At 45.8% G+C, this 23676-nt stretch overlaps 1 protein-coding gene across 1 annotated transcript in view; it reads right to left on the reverse strand.

The window, feature by feature from the left end:
• KPTN (kaptin, actin binding protein) overlaps positions 1-22527 on the reverse strand; it is a 68644-nt gene extending 46117 nt beyond the window's left edge. The window contains exons 1-4 of the mRNA XM_068250583.1: positions 22255-22527; positions 10505-10723; positions 4529-4611; positions 3918-4002 (exon numbers count right to left, since the gene is read on the reverse strand). Coding sequence (XP_068106684.1) covers positions 3918-4002; positions 4529-4611; positions 10505-10721 — 385 coding nt within the window. The 5' untranslated portion in view covers positions 10722-10723; positions 22255-22527. The remainder of the gene's footprint in view (positions 1-3917; positions 4003-4528; positions 4612-10504; positions 10724-22254) is intronic.
• Between the last annotated feature and the right edge of the window lie 1149 nt (positions 22528-23676).

Genomic DNA, 23676 nt, shown 5'->3' on the forward strand with positions numbered 1-23676 from the left:
AACACTCGGGTTTTGTAACTATGTGAATAGGCTGTGTGGGCTATTTTAGTATTTTAAAGTATTGGAATAAAAATGTGTTTTAACCTGCAAGTAATGCGATGCGCCTGAATCTATGAACTGGATGTCTTGCTTGTTCATTCCAGCAGCAGGTACTGGAACTATGAACCATTGTCACACACAGATGTGAGTAGCACTGTGACATTTCTTTGTGAGTAAAAAGCACAACTATATGTCCCTGCACCTCTCTGAATGGGGGTTAAACACCTGTGGGGGGACTCTGCTTCAATACTTGGGAGGCATCTCCAGCAAAGGGCAATTGTGTAGTTTCTCACCTAGAAGGACCAACATCACAAACTATGGGTTCAGTAACCTCACTATTTTTTTATTTGGTTTATGCGTTTTAGCGCCCTCTTGAGAGTGAGAGGCGCTCATGCTTGCTACACAGCCATAGCAGTTAAGGCACCTGTTTTTTTTTTTACTAGCCTGAGGAAGCGGGCAAGCACCCGAGAAACGCGTTGTCAATTTTATGTGCTCGAATAAAAGACTTTTTTTTTTTTAAAAACGGTCCAAATTCTTCAAGAGGGGTAAGATTACCTCTCAGTTTATAAGGTCAACAGCTCATTAGCTCATCTTTTATGCATTGGGCGCCTCCACCCCTGTTTTAAGTGTATTGTATTGGAGATGCCTCAGTAAATCAGGTCAGACTTGAAGGCATCCTGAACCGAGATGAGAGGGATACAGAGGCTGCCATATTTATTTTCTTTTTAACAATACTAGATGCCTGGCAGTCTTGCTGATCTATTTGGCTGCATTATTATCTGGATCACACATCTGAAATAAGCATGCAGGGTCTATGGTTAAAAGTATTAGAGGCCAAGTATCAGCAGGACAGCCAGACAATGTGCATTGTTTAAATGGAAATAAATGTCAGCTTCATATTTCTCTCAGTTCAAGTGTCCTTTTAAAAAGTGAACCCAAGGTGAGTAATATGGAAGCTGCCATATACTGTATATATTTCATTTTAAATACCAGTTGTCTGGCAGCCCTGTTCAGGCATCAATAGTGTCTGTGTCACCACCTTGGAACAAGCATGTGGCTAATTCAGTCAAACTTGTGCCAGAGTACCTGATCTGCATGCTTGTTCAGGATTTATGGCTAAAAGTATTAGAGAGACGGGATCAAGGGAACAGCCAGGCAACTCAAATTGTTTAAATGGAAATAAATATGGCAGTCTTCATATCACTCTCACATAAAGTTCCCCCTCAAGTCAGATAGTGTACTGGTTAAAGTAGATCCGAGATGAAAAACTAACTATAACAAGTAACTTGTCTATCTATCTAATCTAAAGTTTAGATCGTTTACACAGCAAATCTAGCTGCAAACAGCTTTAATAGAATATGATAATTTCTTCCTGTGATACAATGACAGCAGCCATGTTGTTTGTAAACATTACACAGAGGCAGGCTTATCTGTATCATCAGCACTCAGCCTGTGAAAAAAACCTAATCCCCCCTCCTCCTCTCTCCTCCCCTCTGCCTCTGAAATCAATGGCTAGTAACACCTCCTCCTCCTCCTGCCCAGACTGAGCTCCCATGAGCCCTTGCTACTGCCAAGGCTTTCTGAAAACCTGTGGGCGTGGCTTGTTTAGATTATAGGGAATTAGAGTATTAAAACAAAAACAAAAAAGTATTTGGCTTGAGAAATGCCCTATAAACTATAGGAAAGGAACACAATTATGCAATAAGTAAAAGTTCACCTCGGATCCACTTTGAGTACCTATTCAGCAAGAAGTCCTTGGGCAAGACTTTCTAACACTGCAATGTGACCCCTTAGTGGCTGCAGCTCTTGCACAGAGTCCAAAAGTAAAAAAGCACTATACAAACATTAGTAGTAGCTTAAGCTCTTATTCTTGTTGTTTGGTATGACCATCACTTGTCTCAGCTGTGAAGATTTAGTATTTATACAGAGCTGACATCTTCCACAGCTTTTAACACAGTACATAGTCTTATCACTAGCTGTCTTATTACTAGCTTACCTCAGAGGGGGCTCAGCATCTAATCCTTAGCATACTCTGAGGCCAATTTTGGGGGAAGCCAATTTTGGAATGTAGGAGGAAACCAGAGTGCATGGAGGAAACCCATGCAAACCCGGGGAACTTGCAAACTCTGTGCAGATAGTTTCCTGGCTCAGATTCAAACTGGGGATCCCAAGCTGCAATGCAAGAGTGTCGTCAACAACGCCACTGTGAGGAATGTATATTAGTGGCTCAAGACAAATATCAAATGTCAGCTGCAGTTAAAATAGAACACGATTTGAATATATAGAAGGACTTTTTGCCAGTGGCAAAGGTGCCAGCAGCATGCTGAGTAATGTAAAAGTAAGATCTATGACTAGACTATAAGTCACAGAAAATATCACTCACTGTTTCATGTGGAACATACCAAGTAGGGTTGCCGCGGTATACCACAGTTTGATTGTGCATGGTAATCATACTATGCACAATCTCTTTTTAACTGTTTTCGGGGGCGGGGTGACGTAGCGCGAGCGCATAAACAACGGCGAGGATAAATACTCACTTGCCGACGGGTCCTGCACGCTGTACTGGCTTCATTCTATTTCCTGTTCTTTCGTCCCATTTCCCTGAAACTGTGACCCCTTAGCGCTATTACAAGGAGATGATTATACGCAAGAGCAGGAAGAAGAATGAAGCCAGTACAGCATGCAGAACCCTGGCAAGTGAGTATTTGTACCCCCGCCGCTGTGTCCCCCCACAGGTTCTCTATACTGCAGGCACCTATCCTGACTACACCTATCCCTGGCTACCTACGCTGTGGCCACCTATCCTGCCTACACTTATCTCTGGCTACCTATGCAGCGGCCACCTACTACTGGCTACAACTATCCCTGGCTACCTATGCTGCGGCCACCTATCCTGGCTACACCTATCCCTGGCTACCTATGATGCGGCCACCTACTACTGGCTACACCTATCCCTGGCTACCTATGCTGTGCCACCTACTACTGGCTACACCTATCCCTGGCTACCTATGCTGCGGCCACCTACTACTGCCTACACCTATCCCTGGCTACCTATGCTGCGGCCACCTATCCTGGCTGCACCTATCCCTGGCTACCTATGCTGCGGCCACCTATCCTGGCTACACCTATCTCTGGCTACCTATGATGCGGCCACCTATCCTGGCTACACCTATCTCTGGCTACCTATGATGCGGCCACCTATCCTGGCTACACCTATCTCTGGCTACCTATGATGCGGCCACCTACTACTGGCTACACCTATCCCTGGCTACCTATGCTGCGGCCACCTACTACTGGCTACACCTATCCCTGGCTACCTATGCTGCGGCCACCTACTACTGGCTACACCTATCCCTGGCTACCTATGCTGCGGCCACCTACTACTGCCTACACCTATCCCTGGCTACCTATGCTGCGGCCACCTATCCTGGCTGCATCTATCCCTGGCTACCTATGCTGCGGCCACCTATCCTGGCTACACCTATCCCTGGCTACCTATACTACGGCCACCTATCCTGGCTACACCTATCCCTGGCTACCTATACTACGGCCACCTATCCTGGCTACACCTATCCCTGGCTACCTATGCTGCGGCCACCTACTACTGGCTACACCTATCCCTGGCTACCTATGCTGCGGCCACCTACTACTGCCTACACCTATCCCTGGCTACCTATGCTGTGGCCACCTACTACTGGCTACACCTATCCCTGGCTACCTATGCTGTGGCCACCTACTACTGGCTACACCTATCTCTGGCTACGTATGCTGCGGTGCTAATTAACATACATAATGCAAAATGAATTATTCTAGTGTTCTTATGTTTTTGATGCAAAGTTTTACATCAGGATAAGCAATCATATGTAAAAGAAGCTTACGAGCAATGGAGTCCAGATTATATTCTGATCCCGGCTCATAGTCACAGTAGATATTTAGAAATGGACTGGCCTTGTCCCCGGAATCCTAAAAAGAAAGACGATGCATTCAACAGGTTCATAAACTTTTGTTGGCCTGACGCAAAGTGATTCAGAATGGATTTCCTGTTGGAGACCTGAAGAACAAGAGGTTGACTCACTAAATGCCAGTGAAATTTCCATGTGCAGACAGCAGACAGCAAGTTTACGTGTTGCTCTACTCGCACTACTTGGGTAACATGGGCGTTTCTATGGTGACACTCATTATGCAAAAAGCATAATGTGCGTTACACCCAAGTACCACGGGTTGCACTTATTGCGCACACAAGCTAATCAAATGGTGAAAGTACCAGTAAACTTACCCTGTGCCATCTGTGCACAGCAAATTCATGGCATTTAGTGAATCGACCCCAAAGAGTCAGCAACTCCCACTGAGGTTGACTCAACAAGAATAGTGCTAGGAGAAACCAACTCCGTACTTTTTATTTTGGATAACCATAAACAAAAAAAAGCAACACAGGGTTTGCTCAAATATTGAGAAGAATCACCAAAGGTTAATTTAGAAATTAACACACCTTAATGAAGGTTATTCCCACTACCAGGCCTCGCTTGGGAGAAGACTTGCTGAAGGAGTCAATGGAGACAATTTCAGCATCCACTGAAAAGAAATTACCACCTTAGTCAGTACACCAATATAAGGTTACACAGACACACACGTAGCTTAGCATATCCCAAGCAGATTAATCAAAGACATGCTGCCTTAAAGAGGCAGGGATAGCCATACTATCTCAATAAAAAACACACAACACATGTAGTTAAAGGGAACCAGAGACGAAGCACCCTCATGTATTTTACCATAAATATCAGTGGGAACATTATGCCGGGAATACACGGGATGTTTCCGTGGCTCGATTATGCCGCCGGATCGATTCCCGTTTGTCCCCGCTCGTTTTGCTCATCTTTTTCTAATGTCCCGCCCACGGTATTGAGCGTGGAATCGATCCGGCGGGTGATTGGACACATCGGAAATTATCAATCGAGCCATCGAATGGCTCGATCGAGCCGCGGAAACGCACTGTGTATTCCTGGAATAAGATAAAACACCTACCCTGCTCTCCTTTTCTTTTTTAACTGTTCATCTTGCTTCTTATCAGCCCTGATAAAATCCCCGACTGAACATTCAGTCTGGCTTTGCTCAGGAATCATTATAGCTGAATCTGCGTTCTCTGGTGTCTTTTCAAGCCCAAGCCTGTCCCCTTGTGACTCTGCTCAGGAATCATTATTGCTGAGTCATTATAGCAAAGCCAGACAATGCTCAGTCTGGGATTTTATCAGGGCTAAGAAGGAAGATGAGCAGTGAAGAATGAAACAGAGCAGGGTAGGTGTTTTCTCCAATGTTCCCGCTGATATACGGTATATGGTAAAATACACGAGGGTGCTTCGTCTCTGGTTCACTTTAAGTAGATAAATATTTACATAACATATGTATTGTACTGACCACGTTTTGATTTCAGTGACCTTTATGTAGTAAAGAGAAAAATTCCATGCATTTTAAATCTTTGCAACCCCTGAATGAAGGCAATCCTGATGCGATTTTTTTCCCCTTACTTTTGTATCTCCTAGAAACTGCACTGCTAGGGCTGAACGATTTTAGGAAAAGATTGAATTGCCATTTTCCTGTAAGAAATTCCAATTTCGATTCACGATTTTCGATACACGACGATAAATCATCACACCAATCGTGAGTATGAGTGCCCCCAGTATAGGCAGCAAAGTATAGGTGCTCCAGTATAGTTTAGCCAGCTATAGATGCAAAACACTGGTTTACACGACAGTCAGGGGCCCCGGAATCTGCCTCAGACCAGGACCCCCTAAACCACCATGCGATACCCAGAGGGAGATACAGGGGAGCCCTGAACCTCCACCAAGTGGGCGGTTACCTGCACGCAGTGTCCCTGCTGAGTGACATTATCTACGATTACATCCGACTGAAGACCCCACCTGAATGCTGCTAAATTTATGCAATTCCTGCTAGACTTTATATGGCAGCGAAAGGGTATATACCATTGCACCCGATTGGCCGACAGGCGTCTGCTGATCAGATATAAGGTAGGAACGTGCTAGATGGGAGTGTGCATTTGTTTTTCGTGTTTTGCAGCCAGCATTCAGTTCAGAGGCAGTGCAGGTGATCCCCCTGGTGGTGAGAGGTCCATGGCTCACCTGCATCTCCCTCTGGATATTGCATGGTGGTTTAGGGGTCCTGGTCTGTGGCAGATTCCGGGGCCCCTGACTGTCCTGTGAACCAGTGGTTTGCGGTTTTAAATTTCTTTTATTTTAAATGTTTGCAGCTTCCAGGATGCGGTTGATAGGCGAGTGGTTGGACATGAGAGGACATGATCGGCGCATGGAGGAAAACCGTTTTAGCCATTTATTTAGGAAAGGGTTCTTTACAGTAAGAGTGATTGAGATGTGGAATGCATTGCCACAGGAAGTCGTTATGGCAAACTCTATACCTGCATTTAAAGGGGGCTTAGATGCTTTCCTTGTGTTGAAAGACATCCATGGCTACAATTACTAGGTAATGCCTAATGATGTTGATCCAGGGATTTTATCTGATTGCCATCTGGAGTCGGGAAGGAATTTTTCCCTTTAGGGGCTAATTGGACCATGCCTTGTAAGGGTTTTTTCGCCTTCCTCTGGATCAACAGGGATATGTGAGGGAGCAGGCTGGTGTTGTACTTTATACTGGTTGAACTCGATGGACGTATGTCTTTTTTCAACCAAAATAACTATGTAACTATGTATATGTAACTATGGTTAGGGAGGGGACCAAGTGTGCCGTTTACCTGCACACGGTGTCCCTGCTGAGTGACATAATCTACGATTACGTCTGACCGAAGCCCCCCACCTGAATGCTGCTAAATTTGTGCAATTCATGCAATTCCTGCTAGATTCGATACAGCATACAAAGCTTGTATACCATTGCACCTGATTGGCCGACAGGCGTCTGCTGTTCAGATATAAGGTAGGAATGTGCTAGCTGAGAGTGTGCATTTGTTTTTCGTGTTTTGCAGCCAGCTATAGGTGCCCCAGTAAAGGTTAGCCAGCTACAGGTGCCCCAGTGCAGGTTAGCCAGCCATAGGTTCAGCAGTATAGGTTAGCCAGCAATAGGTGCCGTAGTATAGGTGCCACAGTACAGATTACCCAGTATAGGTGCCACAGCACGTTAGCCAGTATAGGTGCCGCAGTACAGTTTAGCCAGTATAGGTGCCACAGTACAGGATCCCCCACACTGACTCCCCTCTCACCCATGCAGATCACACCACCAGTTCTGGTCCTGTCTACAGTACCGGGGCGCAGCTTGATGACGTCATCAAGCCGTGCGCCCAGGTACCGTGGACAGAGGACACCGGACCTATTGGTGCAATCTGCACAGGCGAGAGGCATGGTGAGTAACAGCACCGGCCGCCTGCTACCACTGCGGAGGAAGGTAGAGAGAGGAGGGGGTACCTCTGAAGGAGTGGAGGGGGGGCGCGAGGAGCCTGCTACTGCTGTGGAGGAAGGGAGAGAGAGTGGGTGCGCTCCCATCCTACTGTCCCCCGCCGGCGGCTACTTCCGGGTTCAGCGACAGCCGCTGACAGGCTGGGAACGCGAGTGATTCTCTGCGTTCCCAGCTGCTATATCACTCTCTATGCTGCTATTGCGTATATGTTACATGCTATAGCAGCATAGAGGGTGATATAGCGACTGGGAACGCGGAGAATCACTCGCGTTCCCAGCCTGTCAGCGGCTGTCACCGAACCCGGAAGTAGCCACCGGCGTGGACAGGAGGATAGGAGCCAGGCTGCGAGGGCACTATACAGCTTCAGGGGGCTGAGGGATGCCCCAGGTGAGTAAAAATCATTTTTTATTTTTGACTTAAGTATCCCTTTAAGTACCAAATCCAGTTTTATTCAAATACGTGACACAACCATTCCAAAAACCAACGAATCGTTTCGGGGCCCGGAGGGGTCCCCTTTGTCAAGGCAACAGTACAGAATGGCCATTCTGTACTGTTGCCTTGACAAAGGGGACCCCTCGGGGTTTTTATTCTCTATTCAATGGGATCTAATTGGAAAATTTCCCCTCGAGCCATGTTTGGACATGCTACACAATGACCACATGGTCTAGAATCTCGAAACATATCTAACCATGTACCTGGACTCATTTTTGAACTCACTATTTACAATCCTACTACCTTTCGTCCCACATCTTCTAAAGGTAATTAGGGGTCTCTTTTTTCAGGTTTGTAATTTCTCTATCATCCTTTAAGATTGGCCAATACCTCATTGTTGTCTCCTTAATGATTTTGGACATGGGATTATAGTCAAAAACGAAAGGAAGCCTCTCATTCGACTTTTTCCTCTTTTTATAGTTGAGCAATCCTGCTTTATCCAATTTCGAAGCTTTCTCTAAAGCTAACTGTACCATTCTCATGATAACCTCTAATGAGGAGACGGGCTTTCAACTCTAAAGCTTGTTCAATGAATTTTGTATAATCAGAATTGTTTCGTCGTAACCTCACAAACTGGCTATAAAGAATAGCCTCTTTTGTATGTCTTGAGTGATAGCTCTCGCCATGCAGAACTGAATTTGTGGCCATCGGTTTTCTAAAACCTTCTGTGGTTTGAAACAATATACCAATCAAATAAGTTACTTGTGCTGCTGCAATGAAGTACTTACTGTATTTTTATAGTCAGATACACCTATGTGATTATCATTGTGCTTTTTTAAAACACAAAATATTTGCGATAACTCAGCTTCAAGTGAGCAACTGTGGTTTCCCACAATGCATATAAGACGCACCTAGATTTAGAGGGCAAAAATCAGGAAAAAAAAAAAAACTAAACCTAGGTGCGTCTATGGTGCAGGGGCTTCTTATGGACCTCTAACTCCCCCAAAACTGTCTTTATCTAAGCTACACTGCCCATCTATACTAACACCTGCTACACTACACTTCCCTTACCCCTGCTGCCCCCACCAACTACACATTACTTCACTAACCCCTACTAAAACTACACTACACTACACTACACTACAGTATACTACACTTCCCTCACTAACACCTGCAGCCAACCCAAACTACACTACACTTCACTAAGTAACCCCTCCAGCCAACCCAAACTACACTACACTTCACTAAGTAACCCCTCCAGCCAACCCAAACTACACTACACTTCACTAAGTAACCCCTCCAGCCAACCCAAACTACACTACACTTCACTAAGAAACCCCTCCAGCCAACCCAAACTACACTACACTTCACTAACTAACCCTTCCAGCCAACCCAAACTACACTACACTTCACCCCTGCTGCATCTCACCTGATCCTGTCGCCGCGATCCTCCCCTCCTCCATCTGACTGTCATCACCCGAGTCGCAGCCGCTGTCATCTGAGGGTCCCATTAGGTGTCATCAGAGGGTCCAGCAATCCCATCCAGTATCCCCGCTCTTTAAGTGTCCAAGTCGCCGGCTCCTCTTCACTGCAGTCATGCTTAAATGCAGGCTCGCGGTGAACACGTGGTGATTACGCGCTGCCGCCTCGCCGACTTCCTCCATAGTTACGGCGTCCTTAGTTACAGTGCCCCCTTCTGCGTGATGAGCGGCGCACGTGCGCCAGGGTCACGCATGAAGTCAGCCGCACGTGCGCCGCTCGTCACACAGAAGGGGCCACTGTAACTAAGAAGAGGACGCCGTAACTATGGAGGAAGTCGGCGAGGCGGCAACGCGTAATCACAGAGTGATCACCGCGAGCCTGCATTCAAGCATGACTGCAGTGAAGACGAGCCGGCGGACTTGGACACTTAAAGAGCGGGGATACTGGATGGGATTGCTGGACCCTCTGATGACACCTAATGGGACCCTCAGATGACGGCGGTCAGACGAAGGAGGCGAGGAACGCGGCGGCAGGATCCGGTAAGTAGGTTATGGGGTGAAAATACCGTACCTTTGGAATATAAGACGCACCAACTTTTTCTCCCCAGTTTTGGGGAAGAAAAAGTGCGTCTTATATTCCGAAAAATACGGTATTTGATGTGTACCTAGGAAGCTTTCATATATAATAAACATCTCCCTGCCACAGCTCTACTTACAGCTGCCCCTCCTCACAGCTGTGTACTCATCATACCTTTCCACACACTTTCCCCCTCCTCACAGTGGTCCCCTCATCGTCCCTCCTCTCCTTACAGCTGTCCCCTCGTCGCACCTCTCACAGCTGTCCCCTCCTTGTCACACCTCTCCTCACAGCTGCCCCTGGCTTCTCACTACTCTCCTAATCACACCTTTCCTCACAGCTGCCCCCTCCTCACAACTCTCCTCACAGCTGTGCTTCCTTGTCACACCTTTCCTCACACCTGCCCCCTCCTTGTCACAATTCTCCTCACAGTGGTCCCTCCTTGTTACACCACTCCTGACAACTGTCTGTTACAGGTGAGTACATCACCTCACACAACACCAACTACCCCTCCCTCATGCATCACAGTTCACTCATTCCTGCTCCCTCTCGGCCTCACCTGGTATGTACGTGAATTGCACTTCCCGCGCCCCTGCCCGCAGCTTGTCCCGAAGATCTTGATACTTGAAGTTGGTAACTTTACCCTTCAAGGTGGCGGCCAGTAACTCGTGTCCGCCAGGCCCTGGGCAGGGCAGCACAGACAGTCCGTACACATTGCTCTGAGACAAAAAACGGCTGAATGTATCTTCAGTGAGAGGGCAGTAGGCTCCGGCCATGGCTGAAAGAGACATCACAAGCTGTGTGATTCGGAATGAAAAAAAAAGAAATGTGCAAAGTCTGACATCTAGTGGCCAGAATTTCTAGCAGCCCAAACTGCTAGGCAGGCCTGTTGATCCTCTGCCTCTAAAGCCTTGTACAGGGAGTGCAGAATTATTAGGCAAATGAGTATTTTGACAACATCATCCTCTTTATGCATGTTGTCTTACTCCAAGCTGTATAGGCTCGAAAGCCTACTACCAATTAAGCATATTAGGTGATGTGCATCTCTGTAATGAGAAGGGGTGTGGTCTAACGACAACAACCTATATCAGGTGTGCATAATTATTAGACAACTTCCATTCCTTTGGCAAAATGGGTCAAAAGAAGGACTTGACAGGCTCAGAAAAGTAAAAATTAGTGGGATATCTTGCAGAGGGATGCAGCACTCTTAAAATTGCAAAGCTTCTGAAGCGTGATCATCAAACAATCAAGCATTTCATTCAAAATAGTCAACAGGGTGGCAAGAAGCGTGTGGAAAAACCAAGGAGCAAAATAACTGCGGCAGAGGGGCACCACGGAGGAATCGGCAGGACTGGGATACAGCAGAGTCCATGACGGAGGATTCCGACAACCCGCAGGATTTTCAAAAGGCCCGCGTCCCCGTTCAAGGGGGCGCGTTAGAAGATGCAGGAAAATGGGGGGGGGGGGGGAAACAGTGGCCCAATCACTCGGAACCCATGACAACAGAGGGACAAATACCAACTGAGGAAGAGAACCTAACTCAGGTGAGCAATGTGATCAACATTTCCTCATATGAATTGAACTCTGTGGAATTGTCGGTGTTGGAAAAAGGGTTGGAGTTTGTGCCTACCCACAGTGACACTGTGTTTGATTGGGAGGTCGACCTCTAAGTTTGTCAGGAGATTGAAGTTGAGGGCTCACTTCAAAGACAATGGGCCTGACAATATTGTGGATGACAGACTGGCCCGATATCTACAAAGGTCTAATTGGTGCCCTGATGAACAGTTTGCAGCTATTGATGTTTTTGAGAAGACAGTTAAACGAGAGATTGCATCAAAATGGGACTGTACTAAGTATGCACATCCTAATCTCACCGCTGCACAGAGTGCAGCGCTGAAAGGACTGGCAGACAATCCTGAGATTATCATTACTAAAGCGGACAAAGGGGGGGCTACGGTGGTACAAAATATGCAGGGGTATTTGCAGGAAGGTCTCAAACAGGTCTCTAATACTGTTCACTACACTAAATGTGAATGTGATCCCACCAGCAGTGTGAAAGAGAAAGTTGATCGTTTATTAGCTGGTGCACTTGAGGATGGTGTAGTGGATGAAAGGCTAGTAAAGGGACTCACAGTAGATTTCCCAAGCATCCCCTTATTATACTTACTCCCCAAAATTCATAAACAGCTGATAGACCCCCCAGGGCGACCTATAGTATCCAGTAGGGGGTCGGTGTTATACCCGCTAGCAGGTTTTTTGGACGTGCATCTTCAGTCCATTGTCAAAACGTTTACTCATTGTCTCAAAGATACTACCGATCTGTTGACGAGACTGGAAGCATTAGGTGATGTTCCTGATGATATCATATTTTGCAGCTTGGACATCCAGAGCCTGTTCACCGCGATACCCCAAGATGAGGCCATAACGGTGACAGAGGATAGATTGTTGGAGACCAGTCTCCCCAACGGTTTGGTGTATTTGTTGCTCGACATTCTCGAATTAGTCCTCAAATCCAACTATTTTAAATTTCATGACCAGTTTTACATACAGCGACAAGGGGCGAGTATGGGTTCTCCGGCTGCACCATCTATTGCCAACATTTTTGTGGAGTCCCTGGAACGCACAATGTTTTTGCGCAATCCCAAATATGTTGGCCATATATTTCAGTATTATCGGTTCGTGGATGACGTGTTGTTGTGGAGGGGCCCTGAGGAACTGCTTCTTGAGATGGTAAGGGAGGCCAACCTTATTCATCCCACTATTAAATTTTCTCTAGAGGTGTCTAAGGACACCATCAATTTCTTGGATGTGTCGTTGAAAATTTCTGAGGGTCACTTTGTGACGAGGTTGTTCCGTAAACCCACGGATCGGAACAATTTATTGCGCCCTGACAGCCATCATACAAACATGTAGTTAAAGCCATTCCTAGGGGGCAGTTCCTCAGGGCAAGACGCATATGTACATTGGATGAAGATTACGAGAAAGCAGGCCGATCTTTAAGTGTGAAGTTCACACAAAAGGGCTACAATCCCCAAAAAATTGACGCTGTGAGAAAGGAAGTTGGTGACATAGAGAGGTCAGCTCTGCTACACAGTACAGTTAAAAAGGTGAGATCTAAAGGCATACCTTTCGTTACCAGCTTGGGGAAGAACACTGAGCTGATCAAGAACACGGTACGCAGGTTTTGGCCATTACTCAGTAATGACAGAGAGTTGGGAGCATTGTTCAAGGAGGAACCTATTTTTTCCATCAGAAGAGGTAAAACTATCTATGATAGGGTCAGACACACTGACACCGCCCCTATGAAGAAATTGAGTAATACAGGTAGGGCGGGGACCTATCCCTGCCTTAACTGCAATGTATGTAACGCCATTATTAGAGGTAACACTGTTGGACATCCTCACACAGGCCGTAATATCGAGATCAAAGGGCGACATTACTGTTCTACTACATGGGTAGTGTACGGGCTTAAATGCCCGTGCGGGCTCATGTATGTAGGGGAAACCACTAGAACTGTACGGACCCGCATACAGGAGCACAAGAGGGCCATTAGTAACTTCGCAGAAGGAAAGCGGGGCAGTTATGACACCTCTGTTGCCAGACACTTTGATGCAGCGGGACACAATGCAGCACAGCTTAGATGGTGTGTTTTAGAGGCTGTTACACCCACTAATAGAGGTGGGAGTTTAGAGAAGGTTTTAAAACAAAAAGAGGCACGATGGATCCATGACTTGGATGTTGTATCCCCTAGGGGGATGAATGAACGTCTGCCCTTGAAATGTTTTTTGTAGTGCTATATGTCATTGTATAAAATGCGACAGTGCAATATTGCTGTAAAGGTTGTTATGTACATCAATTTTAATTGCATGTTTTATTCACAGGTGGTCTTGTGGCAGTCCCCTATCGGAAGTGCCTGATACACGGTCAGTTCTTTATGTATTTTATTTATCTTTTGGTAGCCGATGAGGAGTGCCATATGACCGCTTGAATTACATAACCTGGAATCGCAGGGTTAATGTATTGGTGGGTGGATCCACTAAGGGTGTGGTCCTTATATGTGTTTGTATATATATTTGGCTGGGTATGTTTCAATGCTGTTTTACACCTGATGAAGGAGGTTGTTCCTCCGTAACATGTAGTGTTCTTGTTCGTGAATACACAGCATCTTGATTGCAGCCAGTGGAGTGCCGTCTCTTTCTTTACGTTTAATGGGATACAAGCTGTATGAGCAATCCAGCTGAGGCAAGGCACCGGCATAGTGTCTCAAGTAGTTTCTACTTGAGTTGCTGCTTATCCAACATCATCTTCTTTTGTTGCAAAATAACTGCCCGTGAACTGAGAAAAGTCAAGCGTGCAGCTGCCAAGATGCCACTTGCCACCAGTTTGGCTATATTTCAGAGCTGCAACATCACTGGAGTGCCCAAAAGCACAAGATGTGCAATACTCAGAGACATGGCCAAGGTAAGAAAGGCTGAAAGACAACCACCACTGAACAAGACACACAAGCTGAAACGTCAAGACTGGGCCAAGAAATATCTCAAGACTGATTTTTCTAAGGTTTTATGGACTGATGAAATGACAGTGAGTCTTGATGGGCCAGATGGATGGGCCCGTGGCTGGATTGGTAAAGGGCAGAGAGCTCCAGTCCGACTCAGATGCCAGCAAGGTGGAGGTGGAGTACTGGTTTGGGCTGGTATTATCAAAGATGAGCTTGTGGGACCTTTTCAGGTTGAGGATGGAGTCAAGCTCAACTCCCAGTCCTACTGCCAGTTTCTGGAAGATACCTTTCCCTGGTGCCTCCATGTCGGCATACTGCTGGGTTAGCTCCGCCCCTCTAACCCCTATAGGACCAATCAAATTCTTATAAATATATGGTCCCTACCCCTCCAACGCATTCTTCTTGCTGTCCTCAGACACTATAGGACTGTTCTATTTGGTTACATTTTTCTATTTAGAGTTTTCTTCTATGTTCTATTTTGGATCCTTTCCTGATGGCTCCCTTACCCAGTCTCCACAGGTTTAAGCTTTCCTGTGCGAGGGGGCAGCTAAATGCGCCCGTGGTCGAGCCCAACATACCTGGTGGTGTAGTGGGGAAGCCAGCCCAGCAACAGCTAAAGGCTGTGAAGCATGTCCGCAGAAGCTGCGCGGAAGATGGAGGTTATCCGAGGTAAGTGGAGATGGAGAGGGGCCGACCTGAATGAGTAATGGCGGCGAGGTCGGCCTCTCTCGTGTGTTCGGCGGGCGGAAGTGACCTCTGCGCATGCGCGCGAGCCCGGAAATGATCAAGAGGTCGGAGGATGCGGCGGCCATCTTTGATGTGGGCAAAAAGCGGCCAGTGATGCCAGCACGTTGGGAGGCGGCCTATTTAAACGAGACAGAACGTCTCAGTGTAAGGCTGACCTTGCTGCTGATCAGTGCTGCTGTCGGGGCTGTCAGGAGAAGTTATATATATTGTAGTGCCTGAGTCTGCATATGGAGGACAAGGTTGATGAGGCAAACCTTTCTGATGATTCTGCCTGTAAGTTAGAGACTATTGAGAAGTCGTTGTTATATGCAAATGTTTCAAGTATGCAATTTGGTTCTGATTGTCTGTTATCACGTTTGCAGTGGACTCATCTGCTGAGGCTGGCGAGCATCATGGACCCTCTGGGTAAGGGACACACAAAAAAAAAAAAAAAAAAAAAGCTTAAATACTTTATGAACACATCACTGAGCTATATATATATATATATAAATTATATCTTACAGCTCTTACGTGATTCCACCGGGTCAAGGAGGAGCTAATAGCCCTCATGCACCACCGGACAACAGGGATAGAAGATCATCACAGGCTTCAAACAAATTCTCGGAATCAAGAAGCTACAAGCCAGGAAAATCTTTCAGGAAGAATTGGAGGAGTACACAAGCTAATCTGGCAAGATCCTTGAAGTCCTCAACCAAACCTGGGGGACAACAGAAGCAACCTTTTTGAAGGTGCGCCCGCCCAGTCATTGATAGTAGGTTCAAGACTAAGGAATTTTATCAATGTCTGGGTGGAGATGATTCAAGATCCCTGGGTGACGTCAGTCATCAACAAGGGTCACAAGTGGCACTTCCGGAAGATCCCCAAAGACAGATGGGCGCCAACAAGGATACCGTCAGATCTTACAAAAAGAGAAGTTCTACAGCAATACGTTCAAAGTCTGATAGCCGAGAAGGTGGTACTACCAGTTCCAGCCTCAGAGAGATTCCAAGGTATCTATTCGCCCCTGTTTTTAGTACAGAAAAAGTCAGGTGGCTTCAGACCGGTAATAGATCTAAAGTATCTGAACAGGTCAATAAGAATACCCAAGTTCAAGATGGAGTCACTACAGTCAATAATATTGGCGGTATCTCCAGGGGATTGGATGATGTCCATAGATCTCCAAGACGCGTACTTCCATATACCAATACATCAACACTGTCAAAAGTTTTTGAGGTTCTCCATAGGAGATGTTCATCTGCAGTTCTGTTCTCTGCCTTTCGGACTCTCCACTTCACCGAGAACCTTTACAAAGGTCCTAGTGGCAGTAGTGGCAGAATTAAGGACTCAGGGAATAAAAATCGATCACTATCTGGACGATATTTTAGTTATGGCAAGTTCCAGAGAAAACCTTATGAGAGATTCAGAAAGAGTGGTGAAATTCCTTTCCGAACTAGGATGGCTGATAAACGAGAAGAAGAGCCAGTTCAGCCCAGCCAGACGATTGACGTACTTGGGGGCAGTCTTCGATACGGTAGAAGACACAGTTTCCTTACCAGAAGCCAAGGCAAAGGACCTAGTACAGAAGGTGACATGGCTGTACCAGCAGAGATCGGTCTTAGCGAGGAGGTGTCTGCATGTTCTGGGAATCATGTCATCAGTGATACTCATGATAAAATGGAGCAGATGGCACATGAGGCCTTTGCAGAATCTGATACTAGAACAATGGAATCATTATTCAATGTCACAATGCATCAGAATCTCAGCAAGAGTCAGGATGTCCTTACTGTGGTGGATGAACATCCGGAACCTTCAACGAGCCAACCAACTATCTCCCCACTGTTGGATCACGGTTACTTCGGATGCCAGCAGATTAGGTTGGGGAGCTCACTACAAGGACTACTGGTCCCAGGGCCTATGGAGTCAGCCGCAAGTGAATGTGGTGTCCAATATTCTGGAGTTGAGAGCGGCGTTTATGGCAACTCAAGCATTTGCGCATCTTCTGAAAGGAGGAGCTGTATGTCTTCAGATGGACAACAAGGCAGCAGTAGCCTATGTCCAGAAGCAAGGGGGAACGAGAAGTTGGTCTTTGATGAAAGAAGTAGCTCCCCTGATGACGTGGGCAGAGAAGAACCTGGTGGCATTGAGAGCGGTTTACATTCCCGGAACACAGAACTCTCAAGCAGATTTCTTATCCAGGAACCTAGTGCTGAACAACGAGTGGAAGTTGAAGACGGAGATCTTCAAGACATTGGTTCAGCGTTGGGGTCTGCCACAGGTGGATTTATTCGCCTCGGATGTGAATTACCAGTTGCCCAGGTTCTTTTCGAGGTTTCCCTCCAAGAGGTCAGAGGGAGTGGATGCTCTGACCCAGGCGTGGAAAGCATCTATGATATATGCTTTTCCCCCGACTCCGCTTATATTGAGATTCCTCAACAGGCTACAGCAGGAGAAAGTGGAGGCTATAGTAATAACACCTTACTGGCCGAAAAGACCGTGGTTTCCACGACTGATAAAGATGTCGGTGGCAGATCACTGGAAATTGCCACAGATAGCAGATCTTCTGACACAGGGGGAGGTGCGGCATCAACATCTGCAGAAATTGTCATTGACTGCATGGAGATTGAGAGGAGGAAGCTAATACAGGCTGGATTTTCTTCAACAGTTAGAGAGACACTGCTTAAAGCAAGGAAATCATCTACGAATAATACTTACTACAGAATATGGAAAAAATTCATTGACTTTTCAATACAAAAGGAAGCTAGTTATCTTTCTCCTTCAGTACCGCATGTGTTAGAGTTCCTTCAGACAGGCTTCGACATAGGTTTGACAGTAAGATCTCTTAGAGTCCAAGTGTCAGCCATATCAGCCTTGGTCAGTTCTCAGTTAGCTTCGCACAAGATGATTCAGCAATACTTTCAAGCCTTAATGAAGTTGAGACCTCCACTACAAAAGATTTGTCCGAGCTGGGATCTCCCTCTAGTATTGGAGTATTTGTCGTCAGACTTATTCGAACCGCCTCAGAACTGTTCAATATGGAATCTGACATTGAAAGTAGCCTTTCTGATAGCCATATCTTCTGGCAGAAGAGTATCGGAAATCAGGGCTTTGGGTTGGAAGGATCCCTTCTTAACCTTTTTTCAGGATCAAGTGGTACTGAGACCAATGTCCCACTTCTTGCCAAAAGTGGTAACAATAAAACATCTGAATCAAGAATGGACCTTGCCGGCCTTTCCTGATGATGAAAGTTTTCCACGGGGACACCCATTGGATGTGTCAAGGTGTCTAAAACATTACTTGGACATGACAAGCACATTTCGAGACTCGGATCATCTTTTCATAAATCCAGCAGGACCGAAAAAAGGGAAAGAGGTTACTACCAGGACGATTGCAGCATGGTTAATTCGTCTGATTAAGTCTGCATACAGAGCCAGAGGGTCAGAAGTACCTTCCGGTACCTCAGCACATTCAACCAGGAGCATGTCCTCCTCTTGGGCAGCGGCAGCAGGGATCTCGCTGGTTAACATATGTAAAGCGGCAAACTGGTCATCGCCTAACACGTTTATTAATCATTATAGAGTGAATCCTGCCCTGCTGACCTCCGTAGAGTTTGGCAGAAGTGTTTTGTCTGCTTCTCATAAATAATTACTTTTTGCACCCACCCGATTGGTTTTGTTATTCTATGCAAATCCCAGCAGTATGCCGACATGGAGGCACCAGGGAAACAGGAAAATTGATACTTACCTTCGGTAATTTTCCTTTCCTGGTGCATCTCCATGTCGGCATACGTCCCACCCTTGTCCAGCGTGTCTGAGTTCTATATACGAGAATGCGTTGGAGGGGTAGGGACCATATATTTATAAGAATTTGATTGGTCCTATAGGGGTTAGAAGGGCGGAGCTAACCCAGCAGTATGCCGACATGGAGATGCACCAGGAAAGGAAAATTACCGAAGGTAAGTATCAATTTTCCTGTTTTTCAAGCAGTGGTACAGGAAGAAGTCTGCATCCTACAAGAAAAAAATGATTTTCATGCAGGACAATGCTTCATCACACGCGTCCAAGTACTCCACAGCGTGGCTGGCAAGAAAGGGTATAAAAGAAGAAATACTAATGACATGGCCTCCTTGTTCACCTGATCTGAACCCCATTGAGAACCTGTGGTCCATCATAAAATGTGAGATTTACAAGGAGGGAAACCAGTACACCTCTCTGAACAGTGTCTGGGAGGCTGTGGTTGCTGCTGCACGCAATGTTGATCAAAACACTGACAGAATCCATGGATGGAAGGCTTTTGAGTGTCCTTGCAAAGAAAGGTGGCTATATTGGTCACTGATTTGTTTTTGTTTTGTTTTTGAATGTCAGAAATGTATATTTGTGAATGTTGAGATGTTATATTGGTTTCACTGGTAAAAATAAATAATTGAAATGGGTATATATTTGTTTTTTGTTAAGTTGCCTAATAATTATGCACAGTAATAGTCACCTGCACACACAGATATCCCCCTAAAATAGCTAAAACTAAAAACAAACTAAAAACTACTTTCAAAAATATTCAGCTTTGATATTAAAGAGTTTTTTGGGTTCATTTAGGAACATGGTTGTTGTTCAATAATAAAATTATTCCTCAAAAATACAACTTGCCTAATAATTCTGCACTTCCTGTATAGATGCTCAACTAAAGTTGTTGGAAAGAGAATGTTTGTTTTGGTCATCTTAAAGTGAACCTTAAGCCAGAAAAAAAATTAGTTTTACTCACCTGGGGTTTCTATCAGCCCCCTGCAGCAGTCCTGTGCCCTCGCAGCCACTCACTAATCCTCTGGTCCCCCGCTGCCAGCTAGTTTCGTTTTTGCCGACAGGCCCGTCAGGACTGGCCAAGAGTAGCTTTTTCTGCATTCCCGACTGTAATTAGCGCTATTGCGGGCCGCAACGCGTACAAAAATACGCGTTGCCGCATATCTATGCGTGCGTAATGCGCACTAAATATAGTCGGGAATGCGGAAAAAGCTACGCGTGGCCAGTCCTGACGGGCCTGTCGGCAAAAACGAAACTAGCTGGCAGCGGGGGACCAGAGGATTAGTGAGTGGCTGCGAGGGCACAGGACTGCTGCAGGGAGCTGCTAGAAGCCCCAGGTGAGTAAAACTCATTTTTTTTTTCTGGCTTAAGGTTCACTTTAAAAAAAGTTTATGTGATGTTGGTTGTCTGATCGGGGTGACATTTGTAGCGTGTGCATGTACAGACCTTAATACTTCTAGCTATAGCCCCTGAGCAAGCTTGCAGATCAGTCAGACTAGATTAGCCACATGCTTGTTTCAGGTGTGCGATTCAGACATTACTGCAGCCAAATAGATCAGTAGGGCTGCCAGGCAACTGATATTGTTTAAAAGGAAATAAATATGGCAGCCACCCATATCCCTCACTTCAGATTCCCTTGAGTTTCAAAAAGTTTTACGGACAAAAAAAAAGTCAGCTTAACAACAAAACAAAACCACAATGATTCGCCCTGTGGGGATTGAGCGATCTAGCAAATAACAGTATAACCAAATATAAAAGATTAATAACAGAGGCAGGAGACCTTTAACCTCCCTGGCGGTCTATTAAAACCGCCAGGGGGCAGCGCAGCACATCACATTTTTTTTTTTTAAAATCATGTAGCTAGCCTAGCGCTAACTACATGATAGCCGCTGTGCAGCGGCATCCCCCCACCCCCCTCCGGCGATCAGAGCAAACAGGAAATCCCATTCAGAAAGGGATTTCCTGTTTGGCTTCCCCCGTCACCATGGCGACGATCGGGATGATGTCAGAGACGTCATGGCTCACGGGGAAGTCCCGATCCACCCCTTAGCGCTGCCTGGCGTTGAATAGGCCAGGCTGCGCAAGGGGTCTGGTGGGGGGGCGGGGGCAGCGCGGTGGCGATCGCAAAGTACACGCAGCTAGCATAGTGCTAGCAGCTAGTGTACCAAAAAAAAAATTATGCAAATCGGCCCACCAGGGTCTGAGAATTCCTCCGCAGTGGCATAGCCCAAACTCAGTTCGGGCTCACCGCCAGGGAGGTTAAAGAGAACCCAGGGCCGATTTTTAAAATCTGAATAGGACACAGAGGCATGTTCTGTGCACAATAACATGCCTCTGTGTCCTTCTGCTGCTGCCGCCGCCAGTTCCCCCTGGGCTCTGCTGTGCATGTTGGTACCTTCTTTGACACAAATCGTGGCTTTTATAATAGGCGCATTATGCAGCATGGAAGGTACATTTCGCAACGACAGTACATTTTGGTGCCCAATAGCATCAAGGGCGCCAGGGGCTTACAAAAATCCTAAATGCAGCATTGCATAGCAGGCGCAGAGCTGTGCAATACCACAATTAGGATTTCCTCAAGTCCCCAGCACCCATGATGCTATCGGGCGCCAAAATGTACTATTACTACCACTAATCATTTACCTTCCATGCTGCATATCGGGGCTTTGCAGCAGAGGGGGGTAAGGTTTAGGCACACCCTGATGTGTTAGGCACCACCAGGGGGTGTCATAGGGTTAGGCATCGGTTGAGGGAGGGTTCTGTGTGAGAGTAGGGTTAGGTTTAGCAAAATATAATAACAGATATTTTACTATGGAATCCAGCAGTAGAGTGTCACTACTTCTAGCGATAGTCTACTAGCGGCAATCCCCTGCGCCCATTTTTCCATGTATGCACTCCTTATCCCTGGCACCCACAATAAAAAAACAGCAGTTTTAAACAAGTTAAATATGGTCAGTAAAAGTAGTTGCAGTGCTTAATTTTGTGTGTCCACTACTACAACATTGTTAAACGACATGCAGACAGGTACATACACTACATCCAGGTTATGAGGCAGTATGTTATTGAGAAAAAAGTATAGGGGCTAATAGGGGTGCTGTGTACTGTACACAAAGTAAAAATGAAAGATAATGGCTAAGGAGGAGAAGTGAAGTAACAGTGTATGACAGGTCAGGGAGGAGCAGTATGGGGGTATAATAGCAGGGTCAGAAGAGGGCATGAGGCAGTGCTGCGGCCGGGTGAGGTACTCATAGGGGATGTATGGTGGTGCAACGGGAGTGTGTACATAATTCTTACCCAGCACTAATAGCAGACCAAGTGAAACTACGGCGCCTGCCGCCGAAAACCGGAAGTAAATAACTTGTGGTAAAGGGCGGCTGCGAACCAATAATAACAGTCCTCAGGAAAGATCCCAGTGAGTAGTAGTACAGAAGAGTGGCGCTGAGCGTGTGACGTCAAGATCATGTGCAATGCGTCTAAGATAGTCGGTGGCCATCTTCAGTGTGGTCTGTGTGCCCAAGCTAAAAGGAAGGGCTATAAGGAGAAAGGAAAAACAAAAGAGCAGGGGACGCGTCGTGTAAGCGCATAAAACACAAAAGGGGGCGGTTTTTTTTTTTTGTTGCAAAAGATTAAACCGTTAGCCACGCTGAAGATTATGACTGAGTGCTGCCATCTAGTAGAATAAAAAGAGCATAACATGGTGAAATAAACTGATAAAACAGAGCTTGTATATAGAGTTATTTGTGGAGAAAACGGTATCATGCTGTGATGCTGATTCAAAATTCTTGTATAATATAGATGAGAATGTGTAGGTTGACCGGTCCGAGCATTGCTTTTTTTTTTTTTAGTAGGAGGGCTTTTCGGTCTATTAATCCTCTACTTTCCTAGTCGTTTTGGGTCATACCAAACTGCTTAGGTATTATGTTAGAGTTTAAATTAAAAGAGTAGACAACAAGACAATCAACTAACCAGCATAAAAATATCCCACATTTTCCAACGATATATAAAACAATGTCAAAAATCAGAAATTTTACATGAATAAATATGACAAGGAAATAACTAGAAGTGGCTATATTATTAGAATATAAAAGAGAGTGATTATTTCAATATTACAAAATGAATCAGTGCTCTTGTTTTTACTGTCTTAAAGATCAAGATGGATCAGTGATGTAAAGTAGATGTTTAGTGGATGTCAGTATATCTTTTTGAGTGGTTAATTTAAACCTTCCAGCGATAGAGGTCTTTTGAATCCAATACATTTCTCTTTCTGTGAACAATGGGTGTGATCTGGAATCCGGTAGGATTGCTGTGATGAACTGTTTTAAAGTGGCGTGAGAAACTGTGTAAGCCTGTAAATTATATTTCTTTTGTAATCAAAAGAAGGAGAGGAAGAGGAGCAAGGATGTGCAAAGAAAGTGTCCTGAAAGGGGCTTCTCCAAAAATAGTCTGTGAAAAAAGGTGGACTTTGATGTGTCTGATAAAATGCAGGTTATAAACCTTTCCGATGTGGAACTGTCAGCTGATGTTGTTCAAGTATTGGAGAAAGGATTGAACTTTGTTGCTACAGGGTCCTTTGACTACACCAAGTTTGAGATAGACCTGTATAAAAGTGTACGCAAGATGAACATCTACCGCATCTTTGGCAGTAAGCCTCGTGATCCACCTCAGTCATCCATAGGCTCACTTGGTTTTATGCCTATCTTGCAACCTGAAGATGAG

This window comes from Hyperolius riggenbachi, chromosome 8 (genome assembly GCF_040937935.1).
Source record: "Hyperolius riggenbachi isolate aHypRig1 chromosome 8, aHypRig1.pri, whole genome shotgun sequence".
Classification (NCBI taxonomy): Eukaryota; Metazoa; Chordata; class Amphibia; order Anura; family Hyperoliidae; genus Hyperolius; species Hyperolius riggenbachi.